This window comes from Pantherophis guttatus, chromosome 3 (genome assembly GCF_059756535.1).
Source record: "Pantherophis guttatus breed Tessera chromosome 3, ASM5975653v1, whole genome shotgun sequence".
Taxonomy (NCBI): Eukaryota; Metazoa; Chordata; class Lepidosauria; order Squamata; family Colubridae; genus Pantherophis; species Pantherophis guttatus.
The window spans coordinates 184,988,963-185,009,374 of NC_142065.1; the positions used below are offsets into that span (position 1 = coordinate 184,988,963).

The window sequence follows — 20,412 nt, forward strand, 5'->3', positions numbered from 1 at the left end:
CCTCCTGTTAACATGCATGAAAAACAGGAATTTAAAATTAAGCAGGCATTCTAATTACATACTTTAAAATGTTTAAGGTTTTCTCACTAAAATATTCTAGAATATGGATTCCAATTCTATTACACTCATCTTGGAGAACATATGTATAAGTACAGGACACACACATAAGCTAGTCAAAGTGTGACCTGAATTTACTAGTTTAGTTCTACCTTACGCACAAAGCCAACTGACTTCAAGTCATTCCCTCTTAAACTCTCCCTCAACCCAAGGAAGGAGGCAATGGGAAATCACTTCTGGAAATCTTGTCAAGAAAACTGCAGGAATAGCCTGGCAGGAGTCAAAACTGATTTGAAGGAGTCAAAGCTGACTTGAAGGCATAAAACAACAATAAAACCATGAAACCCTCCAAGTTGTTTGGACAACTATTCTCCCTCTCTCCCTCAGGGGAAGGGAATATTTGTCCAAGAACAAAATACTACAAGAATAAAACACAGACGTTAAAAACAACTTGGAAGCACCAAGAATTATTTCTATGTCTCTTTATAAATTGTTTCGTCAGTAAAGCAAACATTCCCCAAATGTCTGAAGCTACTTTTTCAAGAAGCAACTGGACTTTCTGGCTTTTCGCTTCTCATCCAAGAAGCTTCTTCAGCTCTCAAACACCTGACTAGGTGGCTCAGTGGCTAAGACACTGAGCTTGTTGATCAGAAAGGTCAGCAGTTCAGCGGTTCAAATCCCTAGTACAGCTCTCCTGTGTGAGCAGGGGGTTGGACTAGATGACCTCCAAGGTCCCTTCCAACTCTGTTACAGTTACATATCTTCAAAGAAAAACCAGGAAGTCCAATTGTCTCTTGAAAAAGCACCTTTGTGATAACCATGACCTTGGATGACTGAGAATACCCACAGACATTTCCAAAACGCTATATATTTTTCTCAAAGAAAAAAAAAAAAAAAGGTCTATTATTCTAAGTGTTTTTTCTCAGGGCAACCTGGTCTACCCAAATATGGGATGGAGCATACTGCTTCCGCTTATTTATAGTCTATTATCCTAATTTTTCTGATTTTCCTACTCAGCAAATTAGGAAGCTCGAAGAAGAGTATTACATCTTATCGTCATAGGGTTAAAGAATAGAATAGAATAGAATAGAATAGAATAGAATAGAATAGAATAGAATAGAATAGAATAGAATAGATTTTTTTATTGGCCAAGTGTGATTGGACACACAAGGAATTTGTCTTGGTGCATAAGCTCTCAGTGTACGTAAAAGAAAAGATACATTCATCAAGAATCATAAGGTGCAACACTTAATGATAGCCATAGGGTACAAACAAGTAATCAGGAACAATATCAATATAAATCGTAAGGATACAAGCAACAAGGTTACAGTCATACAGTCATAAGTAGAAGAAGATGGGTGCTGGGAACGATGAGAAGATTAATAGTAGTGAAGACTTAGTAAATAGTTTGACAGTGTTGAGGGAATTATTTGTTTAGCAGAGTGATGGCATTCGGGAAAAACTGTTCTTGTGTCTAGTTGTTCTGGTGTGCAGTGCTGTATAGTGTCGTTTTGAGGGTAGGAGTTGAAACAGTTTATGTCCAGGATGTGAGGTGTCTGTAAACATTTTCACAGCCCTCTTTTTGACTCGTGCAGTATACATAGATGAAGGAATAATTCATACTGGAGAGAAGACGAAGTCAGATTAAAAAAACATTTAGGAGAGCCATGTTTTTCAATCAAACCGAGAGCATTATTTTCTCCTCTCCCGGAACGAACTCGGGCCCTGCACAGGAGAGGATAAGAAGGGATGCGCCTATAACCCAGTCCATACCTCGACTCCCCTTTTTCCTCCATGGCCTGAAGAAAGTTGACGGCTGCAGCCGGGTTTTATTCTTGGAGCCTCGCGAAAGAAACGTGTCTCCAGGAAAGAGCAACTTCGAAGCCAACGTCGCACCGACACCTTCCCCAGCGCCATGACAAAAACCTTTCCTTGCTATTTTTTTTTCCCCGCACTCCCGAAATCACCCTTTCTCCTCGCATATGCCGGAAACAGGAACTGCCCGTTCAACTCCTCCACAGCCTTTTCGCACGGCTGTGATCCACACCGGAAAAGCCTCATGTCCCCTTCTTTAAAAAAATCCGGAGGGAACAAGATCCGAGTTGCATTCATTCCGCTCTTCCTTGGCAACCGTGATTACTCAAAGCATCCCACCGCCCTCTTGGCTTTTCCCTGAGGACTTAAGGGGGGATTCTGGGAGTTGAAGTCTAGACATCTTACCCAGTTTGAAAAAAAAGACTTCATGGCATTGACTTCCCACGCGCGGAGAAGCCCAGTTGCCAGAGTTCTATCACGTGATCCCTATCATTTTCAGAAAAGGAGCATCCCACAAAATTTTGGTTAGTCTAGGACAGGGGTCTCCAACCTTGGCCACTTTAAGCCTGGCGGACTTCAACTCCCAGAATTCCCTTTGCTGCCTGGGGAATTCTAGGAGTTGAGGTCCGCCAGGTTTAAAGATGCCAAGGTTGGTCTAGGAATCTTTTAAAAAAAAAAAAACACCAACCAATCACCTTTACAGACTCAAAGCAGAGCGCATGCGCCTTTGGGTGCCAACAACTGGCTGGCTTTCCACGTTGGGGAAAATTGCTTGGATTACACAATTGGCAGCGAGGAAAAAGGCGGGGGGGGGGGGAGACGGTAGAAGCGCCGCCCCTTTAAATACCTGAGCGGCCTTACCGCTGCAGCTTGCGTTGCGTTGCATTATATATTGCCTTGCTTCGTGGAACAGAAACTGGGCGAGGCCGGAGGAGAAGGATCACTGCTTACGGATCGCTGCTGGTGTGATCTCTCGAGGTCGGTACAGCGGCGAGTCTTCCTTCCAGATGGGGGTCGACTAATTGCATCCTTTTTGGTCGGGCTGGCCGGGGGATGGTGGGACCTTGAAGGGCATCAGTTTGAGCAACACTAGCCGAGGTAGAAGAAAGAGGAGCCGGAAGGGTGCGGGGGTGTGTGTGGGGGGGGGGCAGAGGGATTAAAAAGACAGAAAAGGTTCGTTTAGGTGAGGGGGAGAATAACCGCAGAGAAAGAAAGTTTATATAAATAGGTTGATTGTTATTGATCCTTAATATCAGTCATACATGGGGGGTAGATTACAGGCCGGGAGACAACTTTTTGGGCGAATTCGTATCTGTGTTGTAGATAATTTTGGGAAAAAAAGCTGCTGCCAATAGGTGTGGCTTTTGGGACATATTGGGTGTGTTGAGGAATTAAAGGCAATGAATGATATGCTAGGTCCACTTAGTGCTTTACCTGTGCAGGCTGTGACAAGAGAAAGGGCGAGAAGGTTTAGGACCCTGCTGATTTCTTTTAAGAAGTTGGACCCCACTCAGAGGTGGGTTTCAGCAGGTTCTGACCAGTTCTGGAGAACCGGTAGCGGAAATTTTGAGTAGTTCAGAGAACCGGTAGTAAAAATTCTGACTGGCCCCGCCCCCATCTATTCTCTGCCTCCCAAGTCCCAGCTGATGGGGTGGAAATGGGGATTTTGCAGTAACCTTCCCCTGGAGTGAGGAGGGAATGAAGATTTTACAGTACCCTTCCCCTGCCACGACCACCAAGCCATGCCATGCCCTGCCCACTAAGCCACGCCACACTCACCAAGCCACACCCACAGAACTGGTAGTAAAAAATTTTGAAACCCACCACTGACCCCACTGTTAGAAACAAAAACCTATTTGGCTATTTACTCTACTCTTTCATTCAGAGATTTGTGAGTGCACGTGTGCCTTCAAGTCAGTGTTGACTCCTGGTGACTGCCTGGTCAAGACACTGCAATTTTCTTAGCAAGATTTGGGAAGTGGTTTGCCATTGCTTACTTCCTAGGGTTGAAAGGGAGTGGCTGGTCCAAAGTCACCCAGCTGGCTTGCTGCCTAGGGCAAGACTAAAGCTCTGGGTTTCTAGCTTGGTGCCTTAATGGCTGAACCACTACGCCAAACTGTCTCCCTCAGAAGTACAGGGTTGCATTTTTTTTTTGAAAAGGATATTATGCTTACAGATATTATCTTATATTTGTAATTTACTATTTTAAAATGTTTTTCATGGGTCCTATCTATGCTGCTGCTGAGTCCTCTCTTTATCACCAATTGAGAACCTCTGGTTTAGATCATCGCATGACATTATGCGACCCAGTGTTATCTTTGCACTTATGTGCTAGTGCAGTATTGTATTTTTTCCTTAGTCTTACATCTGGTAGGACTAACTATTATCACAAAATAACCCAAAGATTTTCTACATTTTCTTCCTTGTGAAAGATCCCCCACAGGGATACAAAGAAAGGTGTTGTTTTTTCATCACACTCCCTTTCTCTGGAAGCTATGTTGCACTCTTCCATAATTGTGTTCCATGAGATTTTGAAGAATGAACTCTCTGGAAGGCCCTTAAGAATGACTCTGCAGCCTCTGAAACTGGGTTTTGTTGGAAGAAATGTCCATCTGGGTTCAGTTTCAAGTGGGGAGAAAGACACTGGAAACATGGAGATTGCTTGAAAAGATAGTCTAATGGTGGACAGGACCACATGAAGTCCTGGCAAAAAAGCACATGGGTGTGTGTGTGAGAGAGATTTATACCTTTGTTGGGCTTTGGATTTGAGCTTGTATTCTGATTTGGTTGTCAGATTCCCATGGGGCCATGCAGGGGTAACTTTGTAGGTTGTCTTTTGAGTCCCAAGCTTGGTTGAATCTTGCTGGGTGATGTAATCTCCCCAGGTGCCATGTGGTGAGTTCTGTTGCTAGATGGGTAGAGGGATAATCCTATCTTTGTTGGAACTTGGGTGAGGGCATTTGCTTATGAATAGACCTAGTTATCTCTTAAGTGCTGACATTTGCTGTGGGCTGTTGAGAGTGTGGGGGCTGAGTTTCTGTTTTAAGATTTCTGTTTCTCTTTTAGAGATAATATTCTGCCTTTTAATATTTCCTAGAATATTTCATTTTTCTAGGAGAGATGTGGGTGCTAACTTCCTACAGTTTTGTTAACTAGTTTACTGGTTGTGTGATGTGCGTGGGCATGGCCAGCATTTCACGCATCTAGTCCTTGGGTTGGGAGTTTGACAGCCCTGCTCTAGAAGTAACTCAGAGTAGCAGACATATATAATAGTCCGTACTCCTCCTATTTTATAACAACCTTGCAAAGTGAATTGGGCTGGGAGAGGATGACTGGCACAAACTATCACTCTCATAGCTTTCATGCCTAAGCCTGGACTAAAACGCAAGTCTCCTAGTTTCTAGGCCAGCACCATAACCATTGCACCAAATTGGCTCTCAATTACAAAGCTTACATTTTTTCTATAATCTTTTTTCCCAAGATTAGATTACATTGCATAAAGTGTGTGATTTTCAAGTTACATCTCAAGTAAATATGTGTATATCAGTTGATCCCTGGTTACTGAAAATATAAAATTCATGTATTATCCATATTTGTCTTAATATTTGCACAAGGTGCTTGATTGAAAGCAAGAGTAAATAGACAATATAAGAAAGCAGTGGATAACATGGGATGATATATTAAAAGTCTAAATACATGGTAAATTAAGTGACATTAAGAACAGTAGCAGCTGGAGGGATATAATTTCAAAAGTTACATGTGGGTACAACTTGCTAAATAAGCTAACAAATTATTGATATATGCAGGGTACACATGATAATTGATTTTCTCATCTTGTTGCAGATGGCGGCACAGTGTGTAACTAAGGTGGAGTTGACTGTTTCTTGCAACAATCTCCTGGATAGAGATATTAGCTCCAAGTCAGACCCACTTTGTGTGCTACTTCAATACACAAGTGGACAGCAGTGGTATGAGGTATGTTATAATGGCCGTTGGGAGGTCGGTGAAATGAGGACCCAGATTGTTGGGGGCGATATGCTGACTCTGTAAACGGCTTAGAGAGGGCTGGAAAGTACTGTGTAGCGGTATATAAGTCTAAGTGCTATTGTTATTAATACAGTCTGACTGCTTTGTTATTGGGAAATAGCAAATTCAGGAAGTCCTCTTTTGACTTTGCCCTTAGGTATCAGGACTACTTTATTTTTAAACAAAAATGCACCATTAACCATTTCAAATGGCAATTTCTACACATTCAAGCAGTGTAAAAAGAGCTCTGTTTCTTTGCCAAACTGACACAAAAACAGAATAGTAGATCTTATGCCAGATGTCTTGAAAATCTTTTCCGGAAGATTGAGTGTCTTTTCGGGAGATGGAATGTGCATGACACATAATTAAAGAAGTATGAAGGAAGTCTCATTACAAATAGTCCTTGACCTATGACTTCAACTGGGAAGCTATGTGGTCATAAAGCACAACATACAGTGGGTCAAAATGACTGCCATAACTTCAAACCGCTGCTGAATGAATGGTTATAAATTGAGGACTTCTTGTATTGAATAGGTGTTCCTTGATAGCTTTGCAGTGCAAAGAATTAATAAAATAATGCCAGTTTAAAAGTACATATTTTCTGGTTTTGCTAAAATTGCATGTTGGGTTAAAAGATTTTGCATAATATTTCAAATGCTTCTGAAAAATAGAAAAAGCAGTGGTAAAATAACATTTCATATTTATTTGAAAGTAAGTTCGGTCAAAATAAACAGACCTGGCATTTAATTATTGATGTAATCTAAAATTATATTTGTATTACTGTGTTATTATATTAACTTTCATTTATTCAATTAATAAAGTTTTTTTTAAATCAACTATATGTTTTAGCAATCTGCGAAGGAAAATCTGTCAGCATTCTATCATTGTAAAGATTTTTTAAAAGATTTCTTCATGCCTAAAATATACTGTTTATATTTTACAAAAGTTTCAGCATAATCCTGTGCAAATCTATTTACACTTAATTGAGATTTGTGCATATCATTTTATTCATTATTTGATCCCTGCTTTATTACTTTATAAATAATTCAAGGAGGCAAATATATTTATTACTCCTTCCTCCATGCTAATATAAATAGGTATGGGATTGCATATTTACTCCTATTTTCTTTAATTTTCTGGGGGAGTGCATTTTTCAGAATGCTCAAACAGAAGTTAAAAAAATGGTGATGAGCCACTATACTGTATTTCAGGTTGATCGCACAGAAAGGATCAAAAACAGTTTGAACCCTAAATTTTCCAAGAAATTCCAGATTGATTACTATTTTGAACTAGTTCAGAAACTCAAATTTGGGGTTTTTGACATTGACAATACAACTGTTCAGCTGAACGATGATGACTTCTTAGGAGAATTTGAATGCACACTGGGACAGGTATGTGCAAACAGGTTCTGGACATTTCTTAAATTATAATAGCATTGGCCATGGGGGGAAAAGACCAAAATACATTGATAAGATATCTTTATTTTACAAGGGACGTTCTGTTGCAATAACCAGCTTGCCTGATGAACAGATTTTTGTATAATTTCAGTTAATTTGTGCTTTCCATTGATTTCATTCTAGAAATTGTAATTGGTTCATTTACCTTGAATTTGATCCAGCAAGTGGCAGGACTTGAAATTCCATTTATGCTAAAATTAATTAATGTTCCTTGCACACACATTGAAAATGGAAGAAATTGTTATTTATTGTCCCTCTCCTTTTCAATAAAAGAACTATATTCTTTAAAAGCAATTTGCAGATTCTAAACCATTTTTAAAATCAAAACAGAATGGGAAACTAGTAGGCTATTTAAAAAGCTTTCTAATTTAATGTGTGTGAGTGCATATGTGTAGGCCTTCAAGTCACTTTTGATTCTCGGCAGTTTGCTTGACAAGATTTCAGAAATGGCTTGACATGCCTCCTTCCTAGGGCTGAGGAAGAGTGACAAGTATGGGTGAAGATATCATTGGGACATTTGACTACTTTGGTTGAGCCATAATAATCATGGCTTTTTATACTAATATTTATTAAAACAAGAAGATCTGTATGGCAGATACAATTTTCTTTTTTTATCCTAGAGTATACTGTAGCTTCTCTCATATCTTCCTTAGTGCAGTATTTTCTATTTCATCTAAACTAGGAAACTAAGTTTTAATTTAAATTAAATGTAAGAATTGAAGTATAACAAAAACTAAGGTATACGGTGGCTTATGAGCAAAAGGGCAGGGGTGGCGATTATGGATTTGATTATAGTTTTTGACTTCATAAAACATTAATTGCATCTGAAACAACCTTCAGTTACTAGAGGTGGTAATTGTAATAAATTGCTTTCCTTTCCTGAATTTTCTGTATTTTACAGATTGTTTCTAGCAAGACACTTACCAGACCTTTACTGTTAAGGAATGGCAAACCTGCAGGAAAAGGTGCAATTACGGTATGAAAACAAAGCAGAAATTTTCTGATTGATTATTTTTTAGTTTCTCTTTTCCACCTCCTTCCGGTATATAAATATAAGCAAGAGAAATGAATGGTCTGTCATTCAGCAGAGCGCGATTTACTTTTCTGCAAATATGCGTTTGAAGTTTTGTAAAGTGTTTTTCCATAAACTTAAAAACTATTTATTGTTTATGTTTTCCTCATTTGTTCAACATTTTCTTCTTCATTTTTGTGGTCTGAAAAATAGGAAACTGTATTTTTAATCCAAAGACAAATCTGCTGCATATCAGATTTGAGTTTATATTTTAAAATAGTAATCTTGTTATTTTCTAAATTCTTTTGAAAATTAAAAACATTTATAAAAATAGTTCCAAACAGGATGGCATATATGTCTCTTATTCCGATGAAAGCAAGGCAGAATCTCATTGAGTAAAGCCAGGGGCAAAAATTTAAAAAGTTACCTGCAACTGCATGATATATTATTATTGTTGCTTCTGAAACTGATAGAAATGTCACATGTACTTCTCGTAGAATCTTCCGTTTGTGTTTCGTTGTTTGATTCATAAAATAAAACATAGCCATAATTTATTAGAATGGAGTATCTTAATTGGTCTGTGTTTATTCAGATTAGTGCAGAAGAAATAAAAGACAACCGTGTAGTCCTACTTGAAGTTGAAGCAAGGAAACTAGACAATAAGGTGAGATAACTGGAAAACTTTCCCACCTTAATTCCTAAAATTTGTTTCCAGGGTTAGATATCAAAAAGGTGATTGTTAGGCCTATACATTGAAATGTATAGGCCAGGGGTGGGTTCTACTTATCTTTACTACCGGTTCGAAACAGGGCTGCGCATACGTAGAAGCGTTTTCATGACATCAGGGTCAGTGGGCGGGGCCTCCCGCCGGTTTTACTACCGGTTTATAGAACCAGTGCGAACCGGGGGCAACCCACCACTGGTATGGGCCCTCCACAGCAGTATTTCTCTTGACATGTTCCTGCACAACTTGCTGTTTTGTAAATCGCTATACTCAGACTGTCACGCTATGGGAAGTTTTACTCAAAATTGTAAACCTGGTTCTGATGGCATAAGATCAAGTTTTGGATTATCATAATTTCTTGGTTTAGAACGGGTTGACAATCTTAAACACTCAGCCATTTGGACCCGTTTCCACAGAAAAGAAAACACTGGGAGCCACAAAACCCTTTTGACATCTAAAGTACAGAGCCTGTAGTACAGTGGACTAAAGCACTGTTATTAACATCTGCTGCTTGCAATTACTGCAAGTTCAGATCTCACCAGGCTCAAGGTTGACTCAGCCTTCCATCCTTTCAAAGGTAGGTGAAATGAGGACCCAGATTGTGGGGGCAATAAGCTGACTGTATAAATATACAAAAGTATGAAGGCTATTGCTTAACGCATTGTAAGCCGCCCTGAGTCTCCGGAGAAGGCGGCATATAAATTAAAGCAAAGAAAAAACCATCTTGGTATTATCCTGATTTTTCATTCCTTGTTTAACCTGATTTTTTGGTGGTTGCCTTCCTAGTTTGTTGCCATTGTTCCCTTTTAGAGAACAATGTTTTATTGTTATGCATTTCCTGACTTTTTCCGAGGAAGAAAATCTATTATCAAAGAAATTATACATAGCCCTTTGCAAAGCTATCAGTGAGAGGGAATAAACAGAATTACTTTGGACAACAGGACTATTACTACAAAAGAATACAAAGGATTATTTGGAATATAATTCACATAGCTTATTTCTAATTCCAGGATTTGTTTGGAAAATCGGATCCTTATTTGGAATTTCACAAGCAAACATCTGAAGGAAAATGGGTGATGGTACATAGGACGGAAGTAAGTGTCATTTGGTTATTTCATATCACAGCATATTTCAGCATCTTTAGTTCTGAAACTTTGCAGCTAAATTCTGAATGGATAGCACTTTAAAAAAATCAGCTGTAAGTTTTAAGAAGGGTTTTTTTATTATATATTTTTTTCTTAATAGAACAATGTCAATATTGAAATAAAGGCCTACTTTCTTATACAGCGATACATTTGTTATATTCTTGGATAAATTTGTGCTAGTTGTTGGAATAATTGAACAGCAGGTATTATCCAAAATGATTTATTCAGAAGTCATGCTAATATGTCAAATACATACTTTTATAGGTTATTAAAAATAATTTGAATCCTGTCTGGAGGCCATTCAAAATCTCTCTCAACTCTTTGTGTTATGGTGACATGGACAAAGCAATCAAGGTAATATTGAAGGAAAGCAGAAGTATTATAATTTGAAAGTGTTTTGAACAAAGGTGTTTTAATTTAGAACCTTAACATAAATTTCTGTTCTGTAGCTTTTTTGAGGTATGAATGAATTGTACATTAAATAGGATTTGCTTACGTTATTCTGAAAATTAAAGAGATTCATAAATTTGGCAGCAAAATACACTGGTGGGTAGTGAATGATTTGATTGTCAAAACAAGCAAACTTTCATTCTAATCAATTACCAAAATATCATAGATTGATAAGGAGAATGTGCCTCAGTTGACACAGAAGCTGCCTATTCAAGAATTTCCCTAGTTTGGCGGCATCTTTTTGTATTAAACTATATTAGACTACAACTCCTACCAGCATCCAACCAGCAGGCCTGTTGGCCAGTCTTCAGCTGGTGAAAAAGCAACATATGGAAGGTGGGGAAAGATGATCTAGTTCTTTAGTGATGCATCTGTAATTGAGTTTATGTAAGACCATATTCCTCACCCATGTAAGACCGTGTTCCTCACCCATCCATGTTTCTAAAATGTGATAAATCAGTAATAGCTGGCTGGGTTTTACAAACTGTTTTTAAAACTAGTTTTGCATATATTACATCAAATCATCTATGCTTATAGCTCTGCTCCCTAATGTCTTTAGGCCTTATTTCTTTAATTGGATAATTAATTTAAACCTTCTTTTCCCTTTAATACTGTGTTGGAATTTAAACACTACCGTGATAACCACAAGCAAAGATACCTTGCATTCTCTAAAAGTGTTTGCAAAAATGTATTTCATGTGAACTTATCACCAGGGCTGCTTAATGTGACATGTACATAGTTTGCTTCCCAGAAGTTCTCTCCATCTTCTTATGCCTCACAGCACTTTTTTTTTTTAAAAAAAAAGAGGAAGTGTGAAGCAATGCTGAATCACATAGCAATCCTGGAAGGAGTTTTTCATCTTATTAATATGGTTTCGTCTTACCTTGTCAACTTCGATACTTCTTTGTTTATCCATATGTTGATGTTCCACTCTCTCCCTATTTTGACGTAAGGATTTTCATAGGAAAGGAAAAATAATGAAAATAGTAAAAGCCATATTTTTATAGTTTCCTTCCTATCTGCCATGATTGCAACTGGTATTTTAACACTTTAGGAAAATTACTTTCCATTTTCATTCTTGAATAATTAATAACACTATTCTTCAATAAGCTATTTAATGTGCGTCTCATTTTGATGGAGCAAAATCAAATGTAGTGAATGTTTGATCTGATGTGTGATCAGGCTTGCAGTCTAAACTTCCTTATTAAGTACATCTGAGAAAATGGAAAAACTTTTATTGTTTCAGGAATTAAAAATCTCTTATAATGAACAAGACAGGGAAGTATGATCTTATAATAACTGAACAATGCTTTCATACTTTATGCACACGTTGTCTTACATAGCTGCCTATTTCGTTGTAGTAAGTAAAATAACTTTTCTATTTCTTCCTGACAGTACTGTCATTTTATGTGTTCAAATGGTTTGTTTCTCAATGCAATCATAATGCAGAAGCATCTCACTTGAATACCTCATTAGCTATCTTCAAAGTGTGTCTCTGTGTGTTGAAGCAGCAAGCATGAATTCTTTTTTTCTATTATGGGTGGGAAATGTAACTCTCAGTATATTATAAAACCTATATTAAACATCACTTTGGGTGAATATCTCTTAATGATTTGCATATTACTATGTTAATCATTAAATTCAGGAATGTCCATAAAATACATGTTGAAACATGGGTGCTTGTAGTGTGTTCCACCCCTGACTTCAGCTTTATTCTGTGTGCTTTCATTATGTCAAAATCTGTTTCCACAAATCATCTTTGGTAATAGGAATCTCTGCATGTTTGCATTAAAGGGAATGTCTGTGCATGTATCTTAAGAACATTAAAAAATATATTTTTGGATATGTGCTGGATTGCAGTGTTTATATATTAGACTGGAAGTAACAGTGAACTCGTCAAAAATGATAAATGCAAGCAACTGAATTTCCTTAAAACTTAATTTTTAAAGCAGAAGTGCAAATACGTGAGACGTGTAATGGCATATTAAGTAGTAGTGCATTACTACTACTGCTGCATTCAGGTTTTGATGGACTGTTTTTAAAAACAAAGTTGACGCTATCACAGTTATTGAATTTGTAACTATGTTTGAGCAGCAACGTAGTTTGATCCTCTTAGATATCATGATACCATGTACAATATTCTAGGCTCATGCTGTATGCTTCATTTTAGGTTGAGTGCTATGACTACGACAATGATGGCTCGCATGATCTCATAGGGACGTTTCAAGCTACAATGTCTAAATTGAAGGAAGCCTCTCGACATTCACCAGTTAGTCTATTTATACATCTTTATCATGTTAATTGAAATGAATGTGGAAGCAAACACTGATGGTCTTTGGGGCTTTGCTAAAATAAAGAGATTGATTCAAAAGGGGAGCCTATAAATGGGAGATATCCAAAATGTCTTATTGGACAAAATGAAAACTGCTGTGCAGCATAATAGTATCTGCTTGCTTTCTCTTCCCTTTTCTCATAGGTTTGTGAGCAATTATGGCATTTAGCCCTAGACTGCTAGTTCCCAAAAGTTTATTATTACTTCTAATAGTCTTGTGGTATGGTCAGAATGCTAAAATATTAATAGCAGCAATATTTAATAGCAGTCTAAAAAATCAGTAAATACAAAATGTTGCAGAGATTTGCTTCTTTTCTTCCTCAAGTTCAAAAAGTAGTTTTCTCACACAATCTGGCATAAGTAATTGACAACTATGCTATCCATGACTTATGATATAAAGTTCAGAAGTAGATTTTATTAGACCCAGATCTGAATAGGACTTGGACAAAGGTTGCCAAAAGTCATGTATGTGAGAGCACGTTTCTGAGTAAACAGACTTGGGATCACAGTCTAACTATGTGCCATTTTTACTCTTTTCTGTAGATTGAATTTGAATGCATCAATGAAAAGAAGAGGCAGAAAAAGAAAAGCTACAAGAACTCAGGGGTTGTGAGCTTTAAACACTGTGAGGTCAGTGCTTTCAAAATACTGTGTCCATATTTATGTGGACATACCCACTGCGGTAAGGGAAATATAGCAATAGTATTTGATCTAATGATTGTACTGGAAGAAAACATTGTTCCTTGCACTGTGACTAAATCCAAGATTTTGATGCAGCTTCTGCAATTTTATAAGGTTAACAATTTGCAGTATTTTATTCATGTATTAGATTTTTATCCTGCTTTTATTAAAAGAGCACATAGTGTCTTTCTTCCTGTTTCTTTAGGTACAACTTCTCTGATATCAGTTAGGCTGAAAAAGTTGTTTCGCTGATGCAGAATGCAGCCTTTGGCACTAATCTGATCCATTGTACTGGCTCTTCCTTGTTTAGCAGAGGGGAAAGATTGCAAATACAGCATTGCTTCAACCACTGCACAGCTTTCCTTTTTTTTTTTGAAAAAGAAAAAGGGTAGTTGAAGCTAGTGAAAGTTGTGCAATAACTGTAAAATGCTCTTCTGTTTCAAAGGGGTAAAAAGTGCTCTGGAGCTCCTTGGACCAAATGTCTTTTTTGAGGGATCATAGAGTACAGTTGTGCTATCGGAAATAGCTGTTTAAAATGGTTGGCAGCAGATGTTACGTTTGCGCCCTCACATGCTCTGAGATCAGCCTTTGGCCTTAAAAACTGAGACTCTGCAGTGCCTTAGTGATTCCTACTGCAACAGTACCATACAGCACCGAGCATCAAATACCTTACTTGGATTTTGCATTTAGTCAATCCTTAAATTTCTGCAACCAGGACCCTGCTGTTCCCATCTCACAGTCCATCCCCATCCCCAATTTCGATGTAGAAAATCCTGCCGTGGTCCTGTTGGGACGAAACAGGATTGTGAAAAAAAAAAGTTGATTCCTTGGTTTATGTATCACTATGTGACTTTTCTATAGGTCATCACAGAATGTACTTTCCTTGACTACGTCATGGGGGGATGCCAGCTGAATTTTACTGTAAGTAAACTATAATTCCCCTGTCTTTAAGTATTGGCAATAAGCTCTATTCATTTGAGAAAGGTGGATACATGCTTCCATGCCAGAACTATTCCATTAGTACTAAAGCGCTGGCATTACAGAAGAGGATACAGGAGACATGATGTTCTGCTTTCCTGCTGGGGGACAGGAGGCTGATGTTCAATGCTACTCTGTGCTTTTAAACATTGCTTCCTGCAGCATTGCTTTGGGATTCAGTTTCTATAACTTCCTAAGTTGTATAGTGCATTTATCAAAATTGTCTTTAAAGAAGCTCAAGGAAGTGCAGCCTCTTTTGAATTAACTGTGACTGGAAATTGGGTTCACAGGGAAGGTTGTTTTTTTTCTTCCTGGATTTGGGAACATTTCCCTAATTATTAATTCCATGGGGCAGAGGGGTGGAAACCGTTCACATTTTCTCATACAAACTTAGCTTGCCCTGTTGATTGGTATTACAATAGGTAATATGGAACAAAGTAAAGTTGTACATTATTATTATTGTTGTTATTATAGGTTGGCATTGATTTTACTGGGTCTAATGGAGATCCTCGTTCTTCAGACTCCTTACATTACATCAGCCCCAACGGAGTGAATGAATACTTGACAGCCATTTGGTCTGTAGGAACAGTCATTCAGGATTATGATGCGTATGTGTTTTTATTGAATTGTTCTTAAACTGTTGAACATGATGAGTGTACTTGGATTCTTCAGTATGCCAAAGCTTATTTTAAATATTTTAATTCATTATTTGCATATTTTTAAAATTTCCCAACCTTGGTAATATCAATAAGAGTGGGTTTTCAACATACACTTACATTAAGTGTAAGTGTAAGTGTAAGCCAGGGGTCAGCAACCTGCGGCTCCAGAGCTGCATGCGGCTCTTTGGGCCCTCTGCTGTGGCTCCCTGTCAGGTGATCCCACCACTGGCTGGCCCTCCCCTCCCAGTCACTCCTCACCTGGCCTGAGAAGGTAAGGGTGATGGCGGGGGATAGAGAAGCGGCCAGGGCAGAGACATACATACAGAGAGATACAGAGAGAGGGGGAGAGAGACAGAGAGAGAGGGAGGGAAGGGAGAGAGAGATATGTCAAAAGGATTTTTGTGGTTTCTGATGTTTTTTAACAACTGGTTCTCTGCCCTAATGACCTGCTGGATAGGCATGGCTGGAGGTGGGGGGGGTTCATGTGACTGGTGGAAGTGAGTGACACCGAGTTGGCCATGCCCATCCAGGTTTTGTGGCTCCTGGTGTTTTCTTTTTTGTGGGAAACGGGTCCAAATGGCTCTTTGAATATTTAAGGTTGCAGACCCCTGGGCTAAGCTAAAACTAAACATTCTCACTGATGTATCTTCTCAGTGAAAGAAAGTATATAAAAAAGTGCGTGGGGGGGAGATGGGCTTTCCAACAGTTGCTAAGGTAATTGAGCTTTTGTATTATGAATGTCCCCCTTGTAAAAGTTCTGCAATTTATTCCAGGAAGTTTTGTCCAATCTTTAGCAGCCTTCCCTCTAAAACTTTCATTTCGTTTCCTTCCTTGTATTCTTGCAGTAATACCCTGAAAGTAGATTCTCATATTCAAATGCATCCTATTTATTTCAGTGTACTCATTAAGCCATCTAGATATTATCGAATCATTTTTCTTCTATGAAGTATCAACCACCTATCCCATCTTCTTGTCTTTCTACTTAGTTGGCTTTTCTATTTTTTTTTCAGTATCTTCTGCCTTTTTCCTATCCGTTGCACTCCCCTGCTTAATTCCTGCTGCAGATATGTACTTCCTGTTCACTTGCAGAACCATATGTGCAACTCCATGCTGTATCCATGGTTCTGATGAAACAAAAGGTTTTTTTTAAAAAAAAAAATCCCATAGTTTGAGTATTTGGAAATCAGAACCAGAATTCCAACTCAACTTCCTTTCTCCCAAAGAAATAAGAGATTTCAGAAAGCTTACGTCTCCAGTTTTGCCTAATTGTATTTAACCTTTGAAAAGTATATATCTTCTATGCAATATCACATTAGGGAGGCATGTTAGGGCAGGAATATTGAAGAAATAGCACTTAGATTTATATACCGCTGCTTTAGAGCACTCTCTAAGCAATTTAAAGTCAGCATATTGCTCCCAGCAATCTGGGTCATCATTTTACTGACCTCGGAAGAATGGCAGGCTGAGTCAACCTTGAGCCAGTCAGGATCGAACTGGCAGTCAGTAGAATTAGCCTGCAATACTGCATTCTAACCACTGTATCACTTGGCAATAGTTACAGTTTCACCAGAGATCCTTCATCTGCAGATAAGCAATGCCACTAGGATTTCATAGATTTTTCATTTCTTCGTATATAAATCATAGTACTGTTGTGAAATCTGAATGTTTTAGTTCAGTGTCTCTCAACTTCAGTAACTTTAAAATATCTGAACTCCAACTTCCAGAATTCCCCAGTCCATTCATCTTCAAGTTGCTGAAGTTGAGAAACATTAGTTAGAGGACTGCAGTATTCAGTACAATATGTATATGTTGGTGCCACTAGGTTATTTATTCTCCACCCTGTGCTGGAATTGATGCTACAAACAATATGCAATAACTCAGTGGTATGAGGACATTAGAATCCTAGCTTTGCCATCCACGCAGAATAATTTAGCAGATATTTGAAAGGAGATATGAGTCACAGATGCAAGCTTTCCGTCCTTCCAAAGTTGGGTAAACCACTTTGTTAGCATTGAGCAATTGGAGGAAACACTGGTCGGCGTCACTCTGAAGATCATGTTGGATCTTTTTCCTTTATTGCAACAATGATTTAACTTCAGTTATTGGATGGATTAAAAGTATGATTAATTTTCGGCTCCACTTTGGCTACACTTTTTTCAGGTAAATCAGATGACTGGAGTGGCATTCAACTGAAAAAAAAAAACACTTGGTTCCTAAGATAAACTAACATAAAAGAGTAAATAAGGAAGGCTTTTCTCATCCTTTTATATTGCTTCTTTGTTCACTTGGAACCTCCTAAAATCTTCAATCGGGGGCAATCCTGAACAGTCTGTTTGGAGAATGACTTGCATTGGTGGGGGAAGAGTTGTCTTTCCATGGACTTCCTTTTTTTTATTCTGTATCATTTTGCACATAGAATAAACATGCACTGATTCAATTAAACTTACTCTCAGATAATTTGATAGTGTGCCCAAACTACATATTCTCAGGTAAGCAGGAACTGCAGAAGGACTGTACTCCTTGGTTTACGACCACAAGTCCAAAATTTCCTTTGCTAAACCAGGCAGTTGTTAAATGAGTTTTGCCTCATTTTATTATCTTTTTTGCCCCAGTTTGTTAAGTGAATCATTCAGCTGTTAAGCAACTCAAGCTTTCCTAGTTGACTTTGCTTGTTGGAAGCTGGCTGGGAAGGTCACGAATGATGATTGCATGACCCTGGGACAGTGCAACTATCATTAATACAAACCAGTTATCATCTTCATTTAATGACCCCATAATCCCTTGCGAGGTGGGAGTCTGGGCAACTGAATGGAGCTAGCAGAATGTTTTAATGGCCGGATGCCCTTCCTGTTGCCAATGCGGAGTTTTGTTCAGCAGATATATTCTCAGTGTGCCCAGAGATGGAAATACCTGCCCCTACCTGGGATCGAACTCGCAGGCTCCTGATTGTAAGGCAAGAGCTCCACCTCTAGGCCACCGCACCACTCCTAATACACACCAATTATCAAGTGATCAAATTTTGATCACGTAACCCTGAGGATGCTGTCACAGTCATGAGTGTGAAAATTAGTTATAAATCATATTTTTTAGTGCTGTTATTATTTCAAAAGGTCACAAAATCAATGGTTGTAAGTTGAGGGCTGCCTGTACTGTTCATGAACATATATTCAAATGAATGCACAACTATGGATTTACTTATCATTGTTTCTCTAAATTGCTTACACAGAGATAAGATGTTTCCAGCTTTTGGGTTTGGTGCTCAGATCCCCCCTTCATGGCAGGTAAGCAGTATGCTTTGGGAAGATAATTTACACTCTAGAACATTGTTAAACTTCATTAATTAAATTAAAAAATAGTGACATGATGTAGATTTAGAGCAATGCACAGATCACCTATGATGACGTCCGGGTCAGTGGATGGAGCCTCCTGCTGGTTTTAATACTGGTTCTTGCAAACCGGTCCAAACCGGGGGGCAACCCACCATTGCTCAATTCCCAGAATTCTACTGGTTGGGAAATTCTGGGAGTTGACATCCATCAATCTTAAAAATGGCTAAAGTTGTGAAAGTTCGATTTAGAGGAAAGCTATTTTGAAAGTAGAAAGATAAATGAACCCGTGGGGAAAAGAAATGGGTACCTTTATGTATTTTCAGGTGTCTCATGAATTCCCGTTGAACTTCAACCCATCAAACCCCTTCTGCAATGGTAAGTTTTAATATACTACAAAATACAAAACTACAACTACAAAATATAATATACTATGTCCTGACATTTCCAGGTATGCTGAATGTAATAGTAGAGCGCATTCTAAAATTAACCCTGTTAATTTTGCATAATTATTCAGAGACAATTGTAAAAATAAAGATTTCTGATCAAAATTCCCTGCCTGCAGAGAGATTAGCAACAGGTTAGGCACTTCTGAAAATATGCGAAGGAATTATTTGTTTTTTAAAAACCTTTACAAATATAATTCTAATGAAGTGCCACAAAGGGACTGCTAAAGTATACGAGTGTCTTATGATTTCTTTCCATAAAGGAGTTGCCATTTGTGGAACTGTTAAAATTTTACTGCAGGAAATTCTCTTTGGAACAAGAAGCTGTGTTGCTACAAGACTTTTGATGTTGGGTCATGATGAAATTCTCTGCGTGCTGCTGTACTTTCAGGATTTAACAATACGAAAAGAATCACCTTGATTCTCAGAAGAGCTGAAATACTGACAGCTCTTCTCCAAAGTCATGTGGCCTTCAAAAGTCCTTGGGATTTAAGTTTCATTCACTGTTTGACTAGCTAGTCTGCTTACTTTAAGGCTTGAGATAAGCAACTTTGTAGATCTTCTGCCTTAAATATAGACCATTTACAATAGAAATGCTTATTGAGGCATTCAGCATATAGACCATGGATGTCAAACTCGTGGCATCACATGACGTATCACAAAGTTTCCCCCCTTTCTGTAGCTGGGGTGGGCGTGGCCTGCACTTGATGCATCTGGCCTGTGGGCTGCCAGTTTGACACCCCTGATATAGACCTTCATAAACTAGAGTGGAGGGTGACCATGGTGGATACATTTTCTTCATTATGTTTTTATTCCCTGCAGGTGTCCAGGGTATTGTTGATGCATACCGGGTCTGCCTTCCTCAAATAAGATTGTATGGGCCCACCAATTTCTCTCCAATCATCAATCATGTAGCTAGATTTGCTGCTGCAGCTTCACAGCAGAGAACAGCCTCAGTAAGTATCTTTTTGCTATGCTTAGGTGTTGTGAAAAGATACTGATGAGGGAATGAGTAGTGGACTGAATTTCTGAATTAGCGAAAGTTCGTGGTAATGACATATAAACAAACAAGTTGATATTTTTTAAAATATATATAAGCAACTACATTTGGCAAGCCTCTCTACCATGTTAGAATCTTCTAGTACTTTGTACCAAAAGTGAAATGTTGCAAAACGGAGATTAATTATTTATGATAAGGCATGAAGATTAGTACTAACTGCTATTTGTGTAGAACATAAATATCTGTACCTGTCCATTTCTTTTCCCTGAGATGCTCTTAAAAGCACTTTGGTTTTCATAAAGCA

General features: G+C 38.3%; 2 protein-coding genes across 5 annotated transcripts in view; one reads left to right on the plus strand and one right to left on the minus strand.

Moving 5' to 3' along the window:
• Window positions 1-2,585, minus strand: part of RMDN1 (regulator of microtubule dynamics 1) — a 15,075-nt gene extending 12,490 nt beyond the window's left edge. For 3 of the 4 annotated variants that reach the window (XR_004592298.3, XM_034422380.2, XM_034422379.2), the window contains exon 1: window positions 1,831-2,585. Coding sequence is in view for 3 of the 4 variants with exons in the window: in XM_034422380.2 (XP_034278271.1) it covers window positions 1,831-1,974 (144 nt within the window). In the remaining variant the exon portion in view is untranslated. The remainder of the gene's footprint in view (window positions 1-1,830) is intronic. The other variant, XM_034422381.3, reaches the window with a different exon arrangement.
• CPNE3 (copine 3) overlaps window positions 2,361-20,412 on the plus strand; it is a 26,073-nt gene continuing 8,021 nt past the window's right edge. The window contains exons 1-14 of the mRNA XM_034422376.3: window positions 2,361-2,850; window positions 5,716-5,847; window positions 7,110-7,289; window positions 8,257-8,331; window positions 8,960-9,031; window positions 10,102-10,185; window positions 10,501-10,590; window positions 12,857-12,955; window positions 13,562-13,648; window positions 14,561-14,620; window positions 15,152-15,285; window positions 18,563-18,617; window positions 18,989-19,040; window positions 19,931-20,064. Coding sequence (XP_034278267.2) covers window positions 5,716-5,847; window positions 7,110-7,289; window positions 8,257-8,331; window positions 8,960-9,031; window positions 10,102-10,185; window positions 10,501-10,590; window positions 12,857-12,955; window positions 13,562-13,648; window positions 14,561-14,620; window positions 15,152-15,285; window positions 18,563-18,617; window positions 18,989-19,040; window positions 19,931-20,064 — 1,254 coding nt within the window. The 5' untranslated portion in view covers window positions 2,361-2,850. The remainder of the gene's footprint in view (window positions 2,851-5,715; window positions 5,848-7,109; window positions 7,290-8,256; window positions 8,332-8,959; window positions 9,032-10,101; window positions 10,186-10,500; window positions 10,591-12,856; window positions 12,956-13,561; window positions 13,649-14,560; window positions 14,621-15,151; window positions 15,286-18,562; window positions 18,618-18,988; window positions 19,041-19,930; window positions 20,065-20,412) is intronic.